The 20,608-nt window shown below is 41.4% G+C and overlaps 1 protein-coding gene across 3 annotated transcripts in view; it reads left to right on the plus strand.

Moving 5' to 3' along the window:
• Positions 1-20,608, plus strand: part of grik2 (glutamate receptor, ionotropic, kainate 2) — a 369,970-nt gene that overhangs the window by 124,333 nt on the left and 225,029 nt on the right. For all 3 annotated transcript variants that reach the window (XM_037784201.1, XM_037784199.1, XM_037784200.1), the window contains exon 3: positions 15,302-15,469. In XM_037784201.1, coding sequence (XP_037640129.1) covers positions 15,302-15,469 — 168 coding nt within the window. The remainder of the gene's footprint in view (positions 1-15,301; positions 15,470-20,608) is intronic.

Here is a 20,608-nt window from a genome sequence, read left to right on the forward strand (position 1 = left end):
CCAACAGGCATGGGACATCTGGAACAAAAGCATCAGAACTTTTAGTTTTGTCCTCTGTGATGTGTTGCAGTTGTTAGACCTTCAGTAAAATTTCACCCAGTGATTTATGATAAGACCTTCATGGGGTGTAATTCATCAGGTACCCTACCTTCAGCTGGTGAAGGTTTGAGGACCAAACTGTCATGAATAAAGTCAGTACCACGTGATCAACAGTGTGCAGGATTATTTGTTTTCCTCACAGTCAAGAATTTCTGGTTCAAGGCACATGTCAAGGTTCTGGTGTGCAGGACTTTACCGTGATTTAATGAAACATTATTTTTTAGGAACTTGAACCATGTGGGCATAATATTAACTGCAATATTGATCAGAAAGGCAGGCTCTGTTCTGGAGCTGTTATCTATCTATCTATCTATCTATCTATCTATCTATCTATCTGAGAGAACTACATAGTTGGACTTAAAACCACTACGTTTTTACAGTGAAAATGACCCTGAATGCAATGAACATGGGACACAAACGAACAGCTGATTGTAAAGTGAAAGTGAAACTTACAGTCACTTTGGCTCATTTTTTGAAACATTCTCTAAACTGTAGGTGTAATTGTCACTGCGTGATGGGACATCACACCTCTACTGCATGCTTGCAAAAGGTAGTAACTCACCCAAAACACTTCATTCATGCTAAATTCTCAAAGTAGTTTTGTCATGGTGTGAGCCGTACTGGTCAAATTGTTCACATCTTTTTTCACCATGACACTCAACCCTGGAAATGTTTCTTATATACAAATCTCTGTTTTGTTCTACTTGTTTGTTGACACTGACTTCTTACTGTACTATACCAGAATGTCAGTTCTGTCTAGCTGAAGGCTGTTGTGTATCGTTCTGAGCTTTTAAGATTCCCCTTTCAACAGTAGGTCAAGGTTTAATGAGAAAAGTCAATACTGTAGTACACAGAAACAGGATATGTACATGTGTGTTTATACAGTAAATGTATTTGTGTAGCAATATGTTACATGTATTTTATTACACGGCTGTGTTGAATACTTGATTCTGATTGGTCAATCACGGTGTTCTACGGTCTGTAATTTCTGTATAACAGACCGTTGCTATGTATAACACACCGTTGCTATGTATAACGGATCGTTGCTATGTATAACAGACCGTTGCTACGTATAGCAGAACGTTGCTATGGGCACAGCTCTGATGTCAGACTCTGGTGGACCGTTTTTGTGTAAAAATATTGATTTATTCAGTAAGTAGCCGTGTAATAAGCAGGATAATGTACAGCTAGCAGGTCATTGTTGTGAAAGAATCCCCTTCAGGGTGATGAGAGACCCCTCCATTGCCCTGTCAAGGATTCTTTCAAAACAATGACCAGCTCGCTGTACATTATCCCTTACATAAACAGAAAATTCACCTTTGAGCTTTCATGTAAAGTCATGTACAGTGAACAGAAAATTTACCACAAAATGACATCCATGCCAGAAACCAAACCTGCAACAGTTCAGTTCAGTTCAGTTCAGACAACTTTATTTATCCCCAAGGGGGCAATTCATTTGTACCATTCCCAGTCCATACATCCATACATACAAACAACAGACAACCAATAATTAGTTAAGTCAAAGGAAACATATTAAAGGCATGGGGCAGTTGGAGTGACAAGTTACAAGTAGAACCATATAAATACATAGGATACATAGGAACAATTAAAGAAGATGCTGTAGTTCAGTAAAAGACAACTAACTGTACCGCCTCGCACTTCGTAACACCATGTCATAGATATTTATGGAATATACATGTATGTCCGATGGATCATTTTGCAACAAACTAATTGTTCAGAGCTTTGAGCTTATTGATTTGAAAAAAATAATTCTCATTCGACAATTGAGCCAAAGCGAATGAAAGAAACTGTAACACACAGGACAGCCGTCTCCTGGATGAAAGTCTTGTGTTGTTGGACCCATCCTGCTCCCTTCCCACCCACCCCACAGCTTCCTGGCGCACTTTCTCAGAGCGTTTACTGTTGCCGCGAATGGGTTTACATTGTAGTTAATGGAAACCCTGTTGCGTCTCATATTGGTGCTAAAGGGTGCCTTGTCCCTGACTCTCCATGATGTCTCCGACATGCTCCATGATGCTATAGTTGTTAACATTCATGATTCTGGAATAATGTCAGTCACCTTCTATGCGATTACCTTTACACATGATGCATGTTGTTCAAGACCACAAGCTCATATTAGTTTGGGGTAAATGTGTAGACAGAGACGTGTGGATCATGTATGTACAGTATGTACTTGCTGTCTGCATGGTTAGATCTGACAAAACTATTAAACTGAAAAGAAGTGCTGTGACTTTGAAGATTAACTGTATCCGTGGGGTTCTGAGGATTACTGTAATGCAGCCTACGAACACAAAGAATAACATCAGAGGATCTGTGCTATCGAAATTAATCCTAATCACTTATATCACATGGGAAACATCTAGAACAACATTTCTTATATTGCTGAGATCACACTATCTGATTCACCCGTCAGCTAACAACAGCACTACTAGCGATGAGTACAAGAGCCCAACAGGAAATAGGTAGGTATAGTTGACACGGTGAAGTTGCACTAACAAATCAAGTATTAGATAAACCTGTATAATATCCAGCCATTTCTGTCTCAGCCAAATATTCCTTGGTGTATACACTGTTTGCCTCCTAAAGCTCCACAATCCATCACGTTTAGTCTCAAAACTAGGCAGATTTCAGTGGGAGCTCAGAGTAGAGACGCTGCTCCTTCCCATTGAAAGGGGCCAGCTGAGGTGGTTCAACATCTGATCAGGATCCTCCTGGACGCCTCCCTTTGGAGGTTTTCCAGGCACGTCCAACTGGTAAGAGGCCCCGGGGTAGATCCAGAACACGCTGGAGAGATTATATATCTGGTCTGGCCTGGGAACGCCTCGGGGTCCCCCAGGAAGAGCTGGAAAACGTTGCTGGGGAGAGGGACATCTGGAATTCCCTGCTTAGCCTGCTGCCCCCGCGACCCGGCCCTGGATAAGAGGAGGAAAATGGATGGATGGATGGATGATGGATGGATGGATGGATAATTGATGGATGGATGGATGGACTTCAGTGGGAAGTTTAACCATCCGAGAAGCACTTTGGAGTATACTGGTGCCTAAAAAGGCATACATGCTTTCTCTGCCATTACAGGAACCGCCTCCTCCTCAGAGGTCTGTGTTTGATGGAGGAATACATCATAACGGGTCAACAATGATTCTGTAAGGACATAACTGATGCAGGCTATGTGTTGTGGTCTTCAGGGTCCCTAAATCTCAAAACTGTTGCGGGAAAGTCTGACATAGACGAGACTACCCTTAAAGGATTCAATATGTGTCATAGCTCGTCCAACCAATAAACAGTATATAAGAAGTGGATGTAGTCACCTTGACGTAACCCATTGGTTTGTGGACTGTCATTTTCAAGCCTTCAGTTCTGCATTTTGCTGTCGCCATCTTGTTTTTTTGCAACCAGAAGTGACACGAGAGGGTGATGCTAAGTACAACCGAAAGCTGAATAAAACATTTTCAGGCGACCAAAAATCTAACTCTACCTATAGTATAATACTAACAATATTAGAGTAGCCTGATCTTTATCTGCAACTGTGCACAAACACTGGGTTTAAACAGAATGTGGCCTACTAAGTAGCAACAAAATACATATTTTAAATAGTGTTTTATACAGAATTTTGTATAAATTATCCAGCAAGTGTGTTATTATGATTTTAGTTATACATGTGAAAATCTAATTTGGACAACCTCAGATCAGATAAAACTTGGCGCACCACCAGAGGGGTGCCTGGACTCCAGGTTGGGAACCCCAACCCTAAAGCATCCCCTGCTTTATGGTCTATCTGACTCTAAATGGGACCATCATTTACTAAATGAACATCATGCTCTATTGAAGAAGATTTGAAACTAGAGATTGAGACCATAAACTCATGTTTACAATGTTTACTGAGGTAATAAATCAAGAGAGAAGTAGGCTCATTTTCTCATTGACTTCTATACAACCATTGGCTTCACTTCTCAGACCCGGAGGTTGCTGCCTGGGCCAACCATGTCTGGTGTTTTTAGCTGTTCTGAATGGCAACTCTGAATGGCGGAGTGAAGTCTGCCGTCATCTCTTCTGGCTGCATCCCACCTCCGTCTCCTTGATCTCGCCAAGAGCTCTGTGCATTTTGTTTGCCTTTGTAGTCTTGATGCGTTGAATCATACAAATGAGGATAACAGTGCACACCTTTGGACAATTTCTCCCCGAGGGCATTCACTTTGTACAAGCCAAACGTGACGGAAGTAGTTGTGTGAAGAATCAAAAAAGAGGGCTCAAGAGAGAAGTTCAAATCCTACTTACTTTCTCACCTTTGCACACCTGGTCAGTTGCTGCATAAATTGAGTTTGACTGTCGAATTGTCTGTTTCCAAAAGTTACAGGATGAGTTACAGTTACGAGTCCTCTCATGAATATCATTGCACTTTTCCCCCCTTTTATCTCATCATTCCCCATACTATTCACTTTGCATTCATACATCGCTCATTGCCTTTGCATGTTTTATTTTTTTTTATCACCTCCATCTGGCCCTCTTCCTGCCCTCCAACACTTCCTCTCTCCCCCCAACCCTGTCTACTGCAGCAGAGCCTCAGCTGTGATAAAGATGGAACATGCTCTCAGAGCTCGTCATGCTACGCTTCCCGTTCTGCAGCACTGATATTCTGACACTGATCACCATCAAACTGTCAACAACAGACAGGGAGTGAGGGCTGAGGTTGGGTGGGGGTGCCGGGGGAAGCTAACATATTTTTCCTCATAAATAATTTTCACTCAACAGAAAAGATGAGCTGAAGCAGGATTTATTATTAATTTCTGTCTTTTTTTGAGAGAGAGAGAAAATTGAGATGGATGAAGCCTAGTGTTTGCTAGGGCCTGCCGGAGAGACATGGGAAAGGCCAGCCTATGGCCTTGCAGGGCCCTGAGTTAAGTCATAGCCCAGTGAGGCGGGATTAGATAGGGCCTTTATTCACTTCATGGATAAGGATTAGGCTGACATGTTGTTCATGAACTCACTCGAGGGGTTCAGAGGAGTACAGAAGTCATCTTTGCATTTAACACTGTCCAGGCAGTAAACCAATCACAGCAAATACAAGGTGCTCATCTGTCCTTTGCTGTCTCTTTGAATGTAGCAGGAGATTTGTTTGCAATTTACTGTGACATCCTAAGTATTGATCTCGATGCCAGTAGTGGTACAATGGCTAGTTTAGGGAGCTGTAGCATTTATGTGGGAACAAATGTGTTATTTTTCAATGGCAGATTTGCTAAGCTATGAAAGTCCAGCATTGCATTGTTGAACCACCTCAGCTGGTCCCTAGATGTGAAGGAGCAGCGGCTCTACTCTGAGCTCCCTCCGGATGTCTGAGCTCCTCACCCTCTCTCTAAGGCTGAGCCCAGCCACCCTACTCCTCTTGACCGCATGTGTGTCCGCGATCTCATTCTTTCGGTCACTACCCAAAGCTCATGACCAGAGGTGAGGGTTGGAACGTAGATGGACTGGTAAATCGAGAGCCGCCCCTACAGCCACCCCACACCAGTGGAGTGGCTGTAGGGGCCACACTAGTGGGGTGGCTGTAGGGGTAGCAATGTGGGCTGGTTGTTTGGTCCATCACTTTAATATTTCAATGGGTTGCCAGGGACATTTTGGACCACGTGAGGATGAATTCACTAAATATCGAACCATGTAGAGATTTGTACAAACTTGTGGACATGCATTAATGGTTCCCAGACAATACATCATTGGTTACTGGGTTTTTCAAGTGCCACCAGCAGGATGACATTTGTGCCTACCACAAAGTGTCCTGACAACTTTTGGATGGATTCATATGAAATTTGGTTCCGACATTTATGTTCCCCTCAGGATGTGCCATCATCAGGTCAAATCAGTTTGTCCGATACTTTGGTTTATGACTGAATACAGACATTAATAATAATAATTATGATGACATTTCCATCAGCCTCAGCTGTACTTTGTGTTTTCCAATAATGTTCTAACCTTCACATGGTGAACAATTAAAAATAATGACACTATATTTCCTTAATAACACTTTATAACCAGTAAGTAAGTTAAGATACTCATCTATGATTTTGTACTTGATTTACAATCCCCCTGTTATTCCCATGTAGGGATGAGATATACATTTTTTTAATTTTAAGTATGTATTTTGAACCAAAGATAAAAGCCTTACTAGACACTGTGAATGTTCTATATACTTCTTAAAATCTTTAAATTATGACTAATAATGTACTCATGTCCTATCTGCTTTTTTATGTCCATGTCATTGTCATAGTAATGCTTGACTGCAAAAGACTGCTTCAACAGAGCATAGTGAGGACGTATGTAGCCTCCAGTGGCCATCAAGATTGAGTAAGCTCGGCTCAGGAGAAATGTGACATTGTTAACAAGTTGATTAAAATAAAAATTAAACAGTTTGATTATTGGCAAAGAACACATTTCACTGAAGGTGTGTTCAGAGCAGTCTTGATGAACTTTGTTACAGTGCAATCTGTCACCAGATGATTGAACTGATGTCCAAGGAAAATAGGTTTACAGATCAGTTAAGACTGACTGAAAGGACTGCAGATGTAGACCCGTAGTGATTCATTCTGTCTCTACTGTACCACATACTGTGTTGTACTTTCTTGTATAACATGAAATGCTCCTGAAAAGGAAGTACGGATTTCTGCTAATGCCAATACCCCCCTGCCAGCTCTGACTGTTATTTATGGTTGTAATGATTACACTGACTTCAATGCTACTACCATTGTCATAATTAATCGTTTATAACTTCTGAGGGGGTTCAATCGATTGAGGAGTATGGGGTGGGAAAAGGGTTTGATGCATGGCCTGATTAAGACATGGCTGTGTGCTTACAGGACATATGTCCATACAGACAGGACAGGGACTTAATGGATTCATCTCAACCGTGTTTGCTGTTTATCTTGGAGCCACCAGGGACTCAATATTCTGTGGCTCAGGGCACCTGTCAGTCAGTGTGCTCGCTGGATACCAGAGTAAAGTGATATTCTGCAGACTACATCATCATTACGGCTTTAATAGATACAGGAGCCTTGTAAATACCATAGACTGCATATAAGAATTGGACGTAGTCACCCATTGGTTTGTGGACTACGGTTTTGAAGCCTTGAGTTCGGCATTTTGGCTGTCGCCATCTTGTTATGTGGCCTTCGCCATCTTGTTTTTTTGCAACCAGAAGTGACAGAGAGGGTGGAGCTACGTACAACCGAATGATGAATGAAACATTTTTAGGCGACGAAAATGTCATAATTAACTTTCATAAGTGAAAACACACTGAAAGGGTTAAAGTTGTAAGACGAAAACACGGACAACTCCCAGACCGGACAACACTGTGGTTGCTACCTGTCAATCACAAGGTAGCCCCGCCCTAAAGCATCCCCTGCTTTATGGTCTATCTGACTCTAAATGGGACCATCATTTACTAAATGAACATCATGCTGTATCAAACTAGCGATTGAGACCATAAACTAATTTCTACAGTGTTGTAACTCCAGAGGAGTCGCCCCCTGCTGGCTATTAGAAAGAATGCAAGTTTAAGGATCTTCTGCATTAGCTTCCTTTTCAGACCCAGAGGCTGCCACCTGGTGAATACAGATTTTTATTAAAAAAACAACGGGTTTCGCAGCCTCCATTACCAGCTGAAGTCTTGCTTTTGAAAGATTGTAAACATATTTATCCACAAAGTGATTGTCTACGTCAGAGAAATATGAATAATTGTGAGTGTAAACACAGTGATCTGCTCTTAAATGTAATTATTTAAAGGTAGAAAAATACAAATAGTTTGCAACGATACATGAGAAAATGCAATTTGTTCCTTTACACCTCTATCAATAACTAAGCCAAATTGTATTGAACTATTTGTGACAAGAGCAGTAAGCTTCTTGAACATTTGTGTCCTTTCTATATTGATTACTTTCTTGGAGCAGTCGTTCATTTTTGAGCAGCAGTTTTCCTCCACTTGGCATCCTGCCTAACATCTCCCCTTAGCATTTTTAAAACCCCTGAGGCGCTCGGTCCTTAGTGGCTTATTGCTTAAGTACTCTCTCTGATCAATCAGGGAGGCAATGTTTTGAGCGTATACGTTTAATTTTCAGAGAGTTCTCTGTCTGTTGGGATGGTTATACTTCAACAGATCCTGGGGAGAAGTAAAGAAGGTGGTGACGGCTGCGAGTGCTGTGTCCACTGTGTGTCCACTGTCATTTGATCAGATTGATGAAGTGCTGATGGATTTCTCTCTTGACTGATCACGGCTCTCTGGCTCCGGCTCGGCAGCATAAAGGACTGTTACCGTAGGAGGTTTAACATGCACTCACACACACGCACATACACACAAGAGTAACTGACTGTTCAGCTTATTTACAGTGCCAAGAAAAAGAGAGTGAACCGTTTGGATTTACTTGCATTTATTTATGAATATGTCTTAAAATATTATCTTCATCTTACTTTCAACAATGAACAAACAAAATCTTGCAAAGCCCCCCGAGGCAAATTTGTGATTTGTGATTTTGGGCTATACAAATAAAATTGACTTGACTTGACAAACTCTTTTAACCAATAATACAAATTATTGTAGTGTATTTGTCCATATTTAATATGCCATTAAAGCGTGGTAGTTGTAGGTTGAATGAGCTTTTAGGTTAATCAACTCAACAAAAGCTTATTTAAGTCAGTAATTTGCAAACTTGATGTCAAATCAATGTAGATTACAGTTACTTTAAAAACACCATTTTAACAACATTTAAAAATGATCATTTCTTCTGTTTTATTAGCTCAAACCTACTGTGTTTATCTGTACATACATACATATGACCAATTACAGCAGCAAACCAAGTCATTTCAAAGCGTTCACTCTCTTTTATTGGCACTGTATTATACTGAACATGTTTGGATGAAGAGAGTTTCTGTAGCTGGAGCTCTTCTCTTCATTTGTTCAGCCATGTTGGCTGTTGGTGGTAACAACCACAAAAAAAAATTGAATTGTGAGATCACAGGAAAACACAGATTTAGCACCAGTTCATACGTTTCATGAACATGTTTCAAACCAGGGATACGTTTCATGAATATGTTTCATATTAGCGTCGTATCACGCTTGCAGAAATTAGGCAACAAAACCACGATAGTTAGGTTTAGGAAAGAACTCCATATTTAGGCTTAAAAATACTACGTTTGTAGAGTGAAAATGAACCTGAACGTTGTGAACAAGGGACACAAACAAACAGCTGAGTGTAACGCCCGATCTGTCTCTTTTCGCTCTTTATACTACGTCACTTGTTCTGACCGAATATAAAATCATTGACATTCAGCGTATCCCCAGTTTGCAGAAACGTAGAATGCACATATTTCTTCCTAGCAACTGGGCTGCTTAAAGGGTAACGTTGGTATTTTTTTTTGCAATTTTTTAATTCAGTCCAGTATTGAGGGAGTACGTTGCAGCACCCGGCTGCTAAATGGTCTGTAATGTAATTATTGTGGCAACCTGGTGCTGTCATTTTAGGTTCACTAAAAGTGCTTGTTGTTGTCACTGACGGGCTCAGATTATGTGTCTGACAAAATTTACTTTTTGCATTATTATAATGATTATCTTTGGAAACATTTGTAAATGAATCCCAGAGAGAGGTTGGGAATAGAATTTCTACAGAGAGGTTTGGAATAGAATCATTTGGATTTTAAAACTAATCCCAATCCCAACCCAAGACTAACTCTAATTAAGATGAGAACAAGCATTGGAGGATTTTCTCTCTTTCCTTCTACACTCATCTCACTACTTCTGCTTCATTTCCATATCTCTGTGTCCATGCAGACAAGCGAACAACTTTCTCATTAGACTCCATGTGTATTCATATTCAAACTTACCTACTTAGACAGTCACCTCTCTAACACAGACTCACCTGTCTGCAGTGATTCATCTCCACACTTACAGGCCAAATTCCTTTCACTGGAGCTGCAGAGATTCTCAGCAGGAAGACAGCGTTCCTCGTGTGTGAACGGACCCATTCCAAACGTTCAGCTTTCCAATTATAGTACATCCCGCTTAACTGATGCTTATTAATTCCTTCAAACTCATTATGGCAAGCAAAATAGGGCTCTCCCACGAGATGAATACTAATGAAAGCAGAAACTTCTCGACAGTGCTGCTGCTGTCAGAGGTCTTTCTGTTTAGATGTTTGCTTTAAGCTCCAGCACACAGGCAAAATAAATGCTCCTGGAAAAAGAGCATTTCTAAAGAGTCCACTGGTGAAATCACTGTAAGAGAGCACTGATCAGAATCAGCCTGTCCTGTGGTAATCGCTTGTGACAGGAAGGACCTGCAGTACTCGTGCAATGGTGTGTATGGATTACGTCTAGACTTCAAGAGGGTCCTACAGTGCTTGTAGTTGGACTAAATAAAGCTCCCTCTGACTGACACTGAGCCAGCAGGGCCAGGCCATAGGGCCAACCCAAACAAAACACTTCAATCTCTCACCGTTGCTCTCCACTGCTCCCCGAGGGCTCGATTGATTGATTCATCGGCCAATCAGAGTACATTGATCTAAGAACCCGACCCCCCCCCCCCCCCCCCCCCCCCCCCCCATCACCTTCAACTCCCCAGGCCTCCTCTCTCTCCATTCATCTGCTGGCTGTCAGAAGTATTCACTGGAGGGCAGTAGCTGTGGAGACCCGCACTTTTAAACACACATCTGCGGCTTTTTGAAGGAAACACTTTAAAGCGCCTCTTACTGTTATTCAAGCTTCAGTGGATCCGGTTGCTTTGCTATCATGAGGCTCATTGGTCATTCATTTATTGTGTCAGGATAGTAAAAGCTTGCTTAGTTAGACTCGAGCATATGTGGGTTTTACCTTTTTATATTTCCTACATAGACATTGTTGCTGGTTGGAACTCTTTCAAGGCTTGGATGGACATAGAACTAAACTGATTGAATGAGTAGCACAAAAGTGAGCAGCTGGATTGAAAAAGAACAAGTCAAAAATAAAAACCTGTGTACTCAAGGAGAGCAGTCTAGTACCATGCTTTTTGGTAAAAAATAGGCACACTGTATAACCTCAGATGCTGGCTTGTAATCATCATTTGTAATACATACCCATACATTTATACTGTATATATATGTGTGTGTGCTGTGTTCCTGCTGTTGCTTGTAATGAGTTATTAAAGGAGGGTGTGGAGTTTTAGTGTCTGTTGTAACTCGTTTCAGTCACTAGGAGCAGCAAACTGGAATGAGTGACGACCAAAGGAGGTGCAGACTTTGAGAACGACCACACTGATGAATTTGCTAGAACATAAATTGCGGCTACTGTTGGAGATATTGAGTAGTGAGCGGAGATATGGAGGATGGTTTTGCCGATGATATTTTTATAAATGAACTGGTACCAGTGGATCTGACGCCTGGTATGGAGTGATGGCCAGTTGACTAGAGAATACAGGTTACAGTGATGAGCGTTGAAAGGGGCACCGGTGATAAAGCGAATGGCAGTATGGTCGATGACGTCCAGTTTATTGAGGAGATCTTTGGTCGCTATAATCCAGGATTGGGAGAATTGTCATTTTAACCAAGGTGTCTTTTGCAGAGTAGGTAAAAGATGCTTTATTACGATATAGGAAACCAATTCTTGCCCTGTCTATATATATATATATATATATATATATATATATATAAAAAGTATAAATTTATATAACAAATTCTAAGCATTCATTAGAAATGGAGAAAGACAAAGAATGATTGTGACAAATCCTTAAAAATTTAGTGTAAAGTCATAAAGTTCCTACACTGACACACAGACACCTACCTCTATCCATTCGTATACATATGTCTGTTGTGATTTTTGCCTGTATGTCCCAACACACAATTTCAAATTCAAATAACAATCATAACAATATGACGTGCCTGGCACATTTAGTGACAATGCTACAAGCCTGTAAATTAAAAGAATATAAATCAAGAAAAAGCAGCCCAGGGCTCAAAGGGTTAAAATTCTGCCTCTAACGGTGACCTAATGTTATACACTACAGAACCCTGATCAGATATTTCTGGATTAAATAGTCAACTATTCCACAGTGTTTGAGTTCAGCTCTGACTGCCATCATGGCTAAGAGTCATTGGTGTGTGAGAGCCATCCGATATCGGTACAATGTCTGTACTGGATGATTCTGCAGCGCACAATTTACTTCCATAACCTTGATCATACCATAGTTGCCATGTGCAGAGAAATGATTTAAAAATATTGGCATACGCATTATTAAAAGTTGGCATTGAGTGTAATTTCAGGGTTCTGCAGTATTGTCCAATATCGACGATCTAACTGGTGATAAGGTCATAAATATCACACACATTAAAAACAGTGTCAGAAAAGATGTTGAAATTCTGAAAACTAAATGGACTTGCATTTATACAGCGCTTTCCTAATCTTCCGACCACTCAAAGCTCTTTACACTACATGTCAGCATTCACCCATTCACACACACATTCATACAACCAACCAGCCAACCTGCCCATCAGGATCTGATCTAAATACTCACTCACACACTGATAACTCAGCCTTCAGGAGCAGGTTGGGGTGAAGTGTCTTGCTCAAGGACACTTCAACATGTGACTGGAGGAGCCGGGGATCGAACCACCGACATCCTGATTGGTGGTGCTCTACCGTCTGAGCCACAGCCGACCCAGAACTGATGATTACACCACTCCCATGTTTGTATGTTGATGAACATGAACAAAAGGGAAATTATAGTGAGGACAAATACTCCTCCCACTTCACAACTGTACTGACAATTCATTCTCCCAAACGTATTTACATGAATCACAGATTAAATGGCAAATTCAGGCTTCCTGTTATCAGTTGTGACTTTCATAGTGCAACCAGTCCAGGGTCCACAGCACCATGGGCAAACTGGACCTGCACTGAGTGCTTGGCTACTGAAGCAACAGTTGCATCAGACTTTAATTTATAATACTACAATTATTGAAAAAAGGGTGAGTTCTCTGTGCATCTCCCCAAAACCTGTAAACATCATTTACTCCAACATGGTTATCTCTTGAAAGATCTCAGGAAAGTGGTACAGCGCTCATAAATGGCAATCAATAATAGAGTAGTGCATCTTAGCAGGGGAACATCTTTGAGGTAACTGAGGGAAGGCATGTGCAGAAAGAATGCAGATATTCCAAAAATAGAAAGTAATTAGGAAAAAAATGTTCTTTACTTCATATATATGTTCTCATTATCATTACTAATATTGATAGAGTGTTTATTCAGCTATGTGTTGGCTTTTTTAGTAACAAGTTGTGTAAAAGATTACAGCAATTTAGTCACTATGGTTATTAATCCCAGTAACCCTTAGTCTTTGACATTTAAGGAACCGGGACGCTAAATTACGAATCATACTATGGCGAAGGCATGACCCGCCCTACTCGCCTCTGATTGGTTAGTACTCGTTGCCTTCGTTGGTTGGTTTAGGCATGAGGAGTAAGATTGGTTAGGGTTTAGGTAAGAATATCAGGGTAAGCGACTCAGAAGCAGAGTAGGGCGGATTATTCCTTTGCCATTTGGACCGGTACAGTGGAGGGTTGATATCAATTTTATGTGTTAGCTTGGACAGGGAGGTAGCTGTTAGCTTCCGCCAAAGGAGGAGGAAACACCAACTGGTACGTCTTGTTAGCTGACTTGCCAGCCACTGGTCTACATTCAGGAATCACCTGTTTTTGTTATTTTACAGAGCAGGAAAGTGAATTTTAGTATGATGTTTTACATGTTTTGTCTTCTTAGGTGTCTTGCTAAAGGAAAAAGTTGCCACCTTTTATGGATGTTCAATCAGTGCTGATGGTAAATGTAGTCCACTGAAGGTATAAATTCCCCAGTGTGTGCTATACTGACATAGAAAGCTGATCTCTCTTGCTGCGGAGCCGGGCCGGCTGTGCCTACATGTACCAGGATTAGGGTGACCATATTTTTGAACCCCCAAACTGGGACCCTTAAGTGTACTGCACGTTCATGCACAGGCACGTGCATGCGGTAATATGCATGCACCGTAGGCGTTTCATTAGGTTGGCTAACTTGGCGCACCTGTGGCTCTCTCCCCCTTTAATCACAAACTATCCCCGTCATGACGCACTGACAGTTTGGGAGTCCTGTAGAGAGTTTCCCTCAAAGGAAACTTATTGTTTTCTGGGCCTACGAAAATTATTTTTCAACTTTAGTTTTGAACCCGCATCATGTTGCTCTCCACAGCCTCACATCTACCTGTAGGCTATTAGAATTAAAATGTGGAGCTCAGAGGACATTTTGTCCAGGATGGAGACACCGTGTGAAAAGGTTCACAATTTTTTGCCTACATACCTGTTGAAGGCAGAAGGAACTGTGTAGATTAACACAACTAATTTGATGTGCACATAAGTACGGAGAGTTCTGTGGTTATTTTACAACAGTCTGATGCTGGTTGTACAAAATGTAAAAAGCCGTGCTGCCGTGTGTAATTGTAGCTTGACCGAGCGCAACATCACTCTAGTCAGAGACTGCAGCGGTGCGCTGTGCTGCCTCTCTCTCTCTCTCTCTCTCTCTCTCTCTCTCTCTCTCTCTCTCTCTCTCTCTCTCTCTCTCTCTCTATATATATATATATATATATATATACTTATCTTGTGTGCATAAATTAAATAATGAGTGGAACAGAACATGATAACATCTATGCAAGTATAATACTGTCATTACTTTAATTGTGGTGAAAATTGAGACAATTTGAGTGTTTTTGTTGGGACTCAAGACACCCAGCTTGAAACCGGGACATTCCCGGACAAACCGGCACGTCTGGTCACTGTAACCAGGATGCATTTCGGCGAGTTTGCTACGTCTGATAAATAAACAAAATATACTAACCAAATGTCAATGAAGGAAATATTCTTACACCTAAACAGAAAAATACAACTGTACACCTTCTGAATTCATGTTTCTCTCTTACACCGCACTAATACAGGCTTAACTTGGTCAACACGGTTCACTTGTCGTTGTGTGACTGTTTGAGGAAGAATGGTGTGCAGTTGTTATGTCTCGCTCTTGTTTTTAATCATGTAGCCACTTTAATAAAAGCTTCTTAATGTTTTGCACTGTGGCTGTTGTTAAAGCATCTTTTCCAATCAAAACAATTCAATCTGGATACATCACTAATCAGATGTGTCTCTTTCTTTGACAGGGGGGATATTTGAGTCCATTGAAAGTGGCCCGTCAGGTGCTGAGGAACTAGCCTTTAAATTTGCTTTAAACACAATCAACAGGAACAGAACCCTACTGCCAAACACCACGCTCACCTACGACATCCAAAGGATAAACATCTATGACAGCTTTGAAGCCTCCAGGAAAGGTATTTATGTGTTTGTGATTGGAAGATTTGCCTCCGGTTGTTGGCATGCTCTCGGCTGTGTGTATATATGTGTGTGAGTGAATGTGTGTGTGCACATATGCTGTGCCGTAGCTGCTTTGCATTGTAAATGTATTCCCCGTTCGAGGCTTGCGAGCTGCAGTGGCTTAGATTGTGACAATTATAATCAGGCGAGGGAGAAATGGCTGAGCACTTCAAATGTAAACAGAGAGAATTGATTGGTTCCAGGTAATGACTCAGCGGCAGTAATTCAAAGACCTGTTTGGCCCCCAGAGACAGCCAATAAAGTGCTATAATCTATCAGTTTTGTGTGTGCATCAGGCTGACATTTCAAGTCTCTTATCAATTACGGGCCATTATATCCTGTCTCAGTGATTTAGCCAACTCCCTTAAAAAGGTGATTAGAGTGCACAGTCGAGCTAATACAAAGACGTGCGGTTGTTTGTATGTCCCCGGAATACAATTTCATGAAAGCAAGCTCAAATTGGTCACACCTTTCGCTTCAGCTTTGTATTGTGGAAATGTGATGTAGTAGACATTGTGTAATCAATATCAGTTTACAGTACATATACATTCATACATTTTTATACACTACAACATGGCAAAAAATGCTAATTTTTTCAGCCACATGAACATTAATGAGGTGGACCCCTGATGTATGAATGTATTATGTTACATATTTGTGCTACCTGTTTTTAAATGTTTACTTATGTTTTTGCTCTTTATCTTGGCCAGTATACTCTTAAGATAGTTATCATTTGTCTCAATGTTGCTTCCCTGTTTAAAGGATGAGGCTGGTGTTATTCTGTAGTTTCATGATTGTCAACAAATCCCATGACAAAACCAAATCCAAAAATACTTTGTGACTTCCTGTCTGTGGCTGTCAGATCCAAGGCCACTGAAGATATACATCTTTCATTTGGCTCACAAATGTATAGTTTCAATAAATAATAATAATAATAATAATAATAATAATAATAATAATAATAATGGAAGCAGTTCAGTTGTTGGGGACTGGTGGAGGATTATTCCACATTTAGTGCTGTTACACACACAAGTACACAGTAGGGTTTAATCATGGGAAACGGGATTCCCGGGAATACACATCCAAACTATTTCCCATTTCCCCAGAAATACATTAAGGGGAAAATTGTAAAACTAGTTCGGGTCTAGGCGTAAACCAATATGATGAATATAGGCTACGTATCACTACAGAAATACCCAATGCCTTTACATCCTCCCGTCTGGATGCAATTCATGGACTTGGCAGGGATGCAGAACTCAGCAGCACAACAGTAACTTCTATTTGGCCCACCTAATGAATCTATTGTTCTAACACTGACTGAAGTAGGCTGCCCTGTTCTTAAAATCAGCAAATTGATGAGCATTTTGCACATTAAGCGCGCCATGGAGGCTGCTGGGATTGTTCTATATTTAACCAGACGGAAACCTCCGGTTCTGAATGTATCCGAGTTTATGGTTAATCGCTAGTTTCAAGTCTTCTTTAATGACGCATGATGTTCGTATGGTAAATTATTAACCTGGTCTCATGGGAAGGCGTATAAATACCACGACTTTATACAGACAGTCCGCATGTCATGGGTATGCATTTTAGCCTATACGTGTAGTATTTTTATGGCGCTTTTCGCATGTCATTTGTACGCCGCACAAATCCACAGTCTGTTTTAGGCAAGAAAACCACTAAATTAGGTTCCAGGAAGAAGAACACTTAAGGGTAAGGGAAAACGTCATGGTTGGACTTAAAATTAGTACGTAAACTACGTAAAATACGTGCAAAAACAACGTAATCCAACTACGGAAAACACCTGACAAACGTCCATAATGTAACCTGCAAAACAACATGAGTCAACAATGGTCTGGAACACAGGCCTCCTGCCTAAAAAAAGTCCGGTATTTGTACCCGTCCACCGTAAGTGGTCTTTTTGCTTTTTATTCTACGTCAGTAACTCTAACCGTAGCATTTATACGCAGATGCGTTTACATTACAGTCAGTACAGGATACATGGCGTACACATGGCACGCAGAAATCAAGAAAGACATACTTATGGCATGCTAAACGCCTTGTGCATTATTGTGGCATTTATACGCCTTTTTGTGCAAACGGGCTGAAATTATGGTCCATTTAGAGTCAAATAGACCGGTTGACAGGTCTCTACCACGGCGTTGTCCGTGTTTTCGTCTTACAGCTTTAACCCTTTCACAGTGTGTTTGCACTTCTTCAAAGTTAATTGTAACGTTTGGTCGCTTTAAAAGGTCTTATTCAGTGTTCGGTTGTAGCTCCACCCTCTCTGTCACTTCTGGTTACAAAAAAAACAAGATGGCGACGTCCAAAAATGCTGAACTCGATGCTTCACAAGCGTAGTCCACAAATCAATGGGTAACGTCATGGTGACTACGTCCACTTCTTACATACATTCTATGTATTTAACCAACTGTTTTGCAAATCTCACAATATTTGAAATGCTAAAGTAAATATACAGAAATGTCCTGTTAACTTTAGTTTAAGCAGTCATCTTTATTAGCCGTCTACTATATCTCACATTGCTTGGCTATGACAGAAGGCCTGCACCAGCAGCCTCTGAATGCTAACATAAAATGGAATCCGTGTCAGCTTGATAGAATTACTTTTAAAACGACAAAATGCTTGTTTTAACAAACTTTGTTTGTTTATACAATGAAAAATTGTCAAATATCACTTCCATTAGGCTTTTCTCAGCAGACAGATCACAGACAATGACTTTGCCATTTCATATTCCTCACAGCTAGCGAATGTAGGAGCCATTTCTGGAGTTTAGTGTATGTAGGACACAAATGACCCAGTAGGTGGCCCCCTTGTGTTGGGTGTTTCTATAAAGGTAGGAACTGTCATGCAGGTAATAGGTGTTGCTAGATGGAGAGGGAGCAGAAATAGTTTTTTGACCATCATACCAGGTGAACGCTGTGGTAGTATCAGTGAAAATGTTAACCATATGGAGTTTTTGGACATCGCCGGTTATGATTGCTTGCATGTAATTCATTGAAGACACATAACAGTGATAAATAAATATTCCAGCAAAAGCAAGAACAGAAGTTGGACTCTATTATTTCACAAGACACTACTAAGCGATGGTGCAGTGAACACATCAATTATAAAAAAGCTGTCTATGCAGCCCCTCAGTGAGTTTGAGTTTTAGGCTTAGCTGCTACAGCAAAGTTTGTTATGTTCATTCTAATGTTGATTAAAGGGACTGTTTGTAAGAATCAGAAATGTCTTGTTAACAGCGACTCCTGTGGCCGTTAAGTCAACGAAGTCAGCGTCCTGTTGCCCGCGCTCGCGCTTGTGCTCGCTCTACATAGACATGAACGAGTATCGCTCAAAACAGTGAGGAGACACACGTCAGCTAAAAGCACAATATCACTCTATATTTCAGCTGCTTGGCAGTAATGTTAGCTGACCAGACGAAGGTCTCTCCATGAATCAATGCTGATCCTAGTGTTGGCTTTTCCTGCTTCAGCCTCCCGACCGCGGCCGGAGGGAACAGGGGAGACAACGCAGTTTTGGTCGGAGACGATAGCGTTTCTCTCTGCGGAGCCCCGTCACTTCACAAGACACGGGAAACCTCTGTTGGTCTGGAGGAGCTGCAGCAGTTATTTCTGCACAAACGTCCACTGAACATTCACTAGATATTCTCAGAGCTAAACTAACTCTTCTGCAGTGTGGAGTGAGCAGCATGAACGTGAGAGTGGAGAGAGAGAGTGAGAACGAGCGCGGTGTGTGAGTGAAGGCAAGCAGGCAGGCAGTGGAGCAGAGGAGCAGAGTACAGCAGAGACTCCGGTCCTGGGAACCTTCATGTATAAACGGTGCGCACATACTAAAATGTTGCGTACGCTGTGCTTCACGCTCACGCTGGGATGTATAAAAATCAACGTGACGTGAGAATGTGCGGACCGTGCCGCAAACTCTAGACCAGTCGTGAAAATGTGCAGGTCGTCCTGCAAACTCTGTCGTCTGGCAGTGTCAAACTATAAAGTACTGAAACTCGACAAATGTGTAAAGATAATTTTTCCACTCAACTTACTGAGCTTTATTTATGATGTGGGATAAAAAAAACCCCCATATATTTCTTACATTCGCATAATGTTTAACATCAGAGAGGCACAACAAAAACACATTTAAACTAATGTCCCAGAGATGACATGCCTTAACCACCGGGCCTCCGGGAGCGCACGGTCAGCTGCTGTGGAGACACGTTGCGTTTGTTACTGATTCCTGATGAAAAACCATCAAATAAAATATGTTTTCTAGCTTCCACCTCAGTAACAAACACTTCAATTTCACACTGTGAAATTCTTCTTTTTTGTTGCTTTCCCAGCCTGATGTGCCATCGTTATTTGGACAATAGGTGACAGCACGGCGCGTGTTTATAGTCATTTACATAGTTATTAATAGGAGGAGACAAGGCGGACCAAGCGGCACGTGCAGCTGCGCTCAATTTCACGTTAACTGGGATGTATAAAGGAAAGGTGTGCAGGAACAGGCGTACGCACGGTTTTATACTGGTGGAAATTTCTGTGCTTACGTACTTTTCCAATTTTGTGAGTACGCCATCTTCCAGTGTGAAAGCTGCGCAGTCTTTTATACATGAGGCCCCTGGAGACCAAAGCTACGGTCTCCTCCGCGTCCTACGACTGCGGCAAACACTGTTTAATGTTGCATTTAGTGTTGTTTGAACTATGACCAATGACTGTAGCTGCAGCTATATCTTAAAAACAAGTCACTTTCCTGGGATTCCCATGATAGTGTGCTTCTGCTTCCAGGACGGAAAATGTCTCATTTTCAGGAATCCCTAGTACATAAGTAATACTAATGAGATGCTTTGTTGTTAGGTCTCGGGGATTTAATTACCACTAAGCCTTATGTCCTAGCTGCCATCCCATCTCATACACTTAATGCCTTCATTGCCAACAACAAGAAAAGTTGGCTTTACCTGAACCCTGGAGTGCTCTCAGTCGCTTTACATGTCTCCTGCAGCTTCGATTCACTGGACTGGGTGAGCGGGTCAGCCCAGTGCTCTTCTTGTGTCGCCTACCATACACTGACCTCGGTCGGTTTCAGTTCAT

Source organism: Sebastes umbrosus, chromosome 11, assembly GCF_015220745.1.
Source record: "Sebastes umbrosus isolate fSebUmb1 chromosome 11, fSebUmb1.pri, whole genome shotgun sequence".
Lineage (NCBI taxonomy): Eukaryota > Metazoa > Chordata > Actinopteri > Perciformes > Sebastidae > Sebastes > Sebastes umbrosus.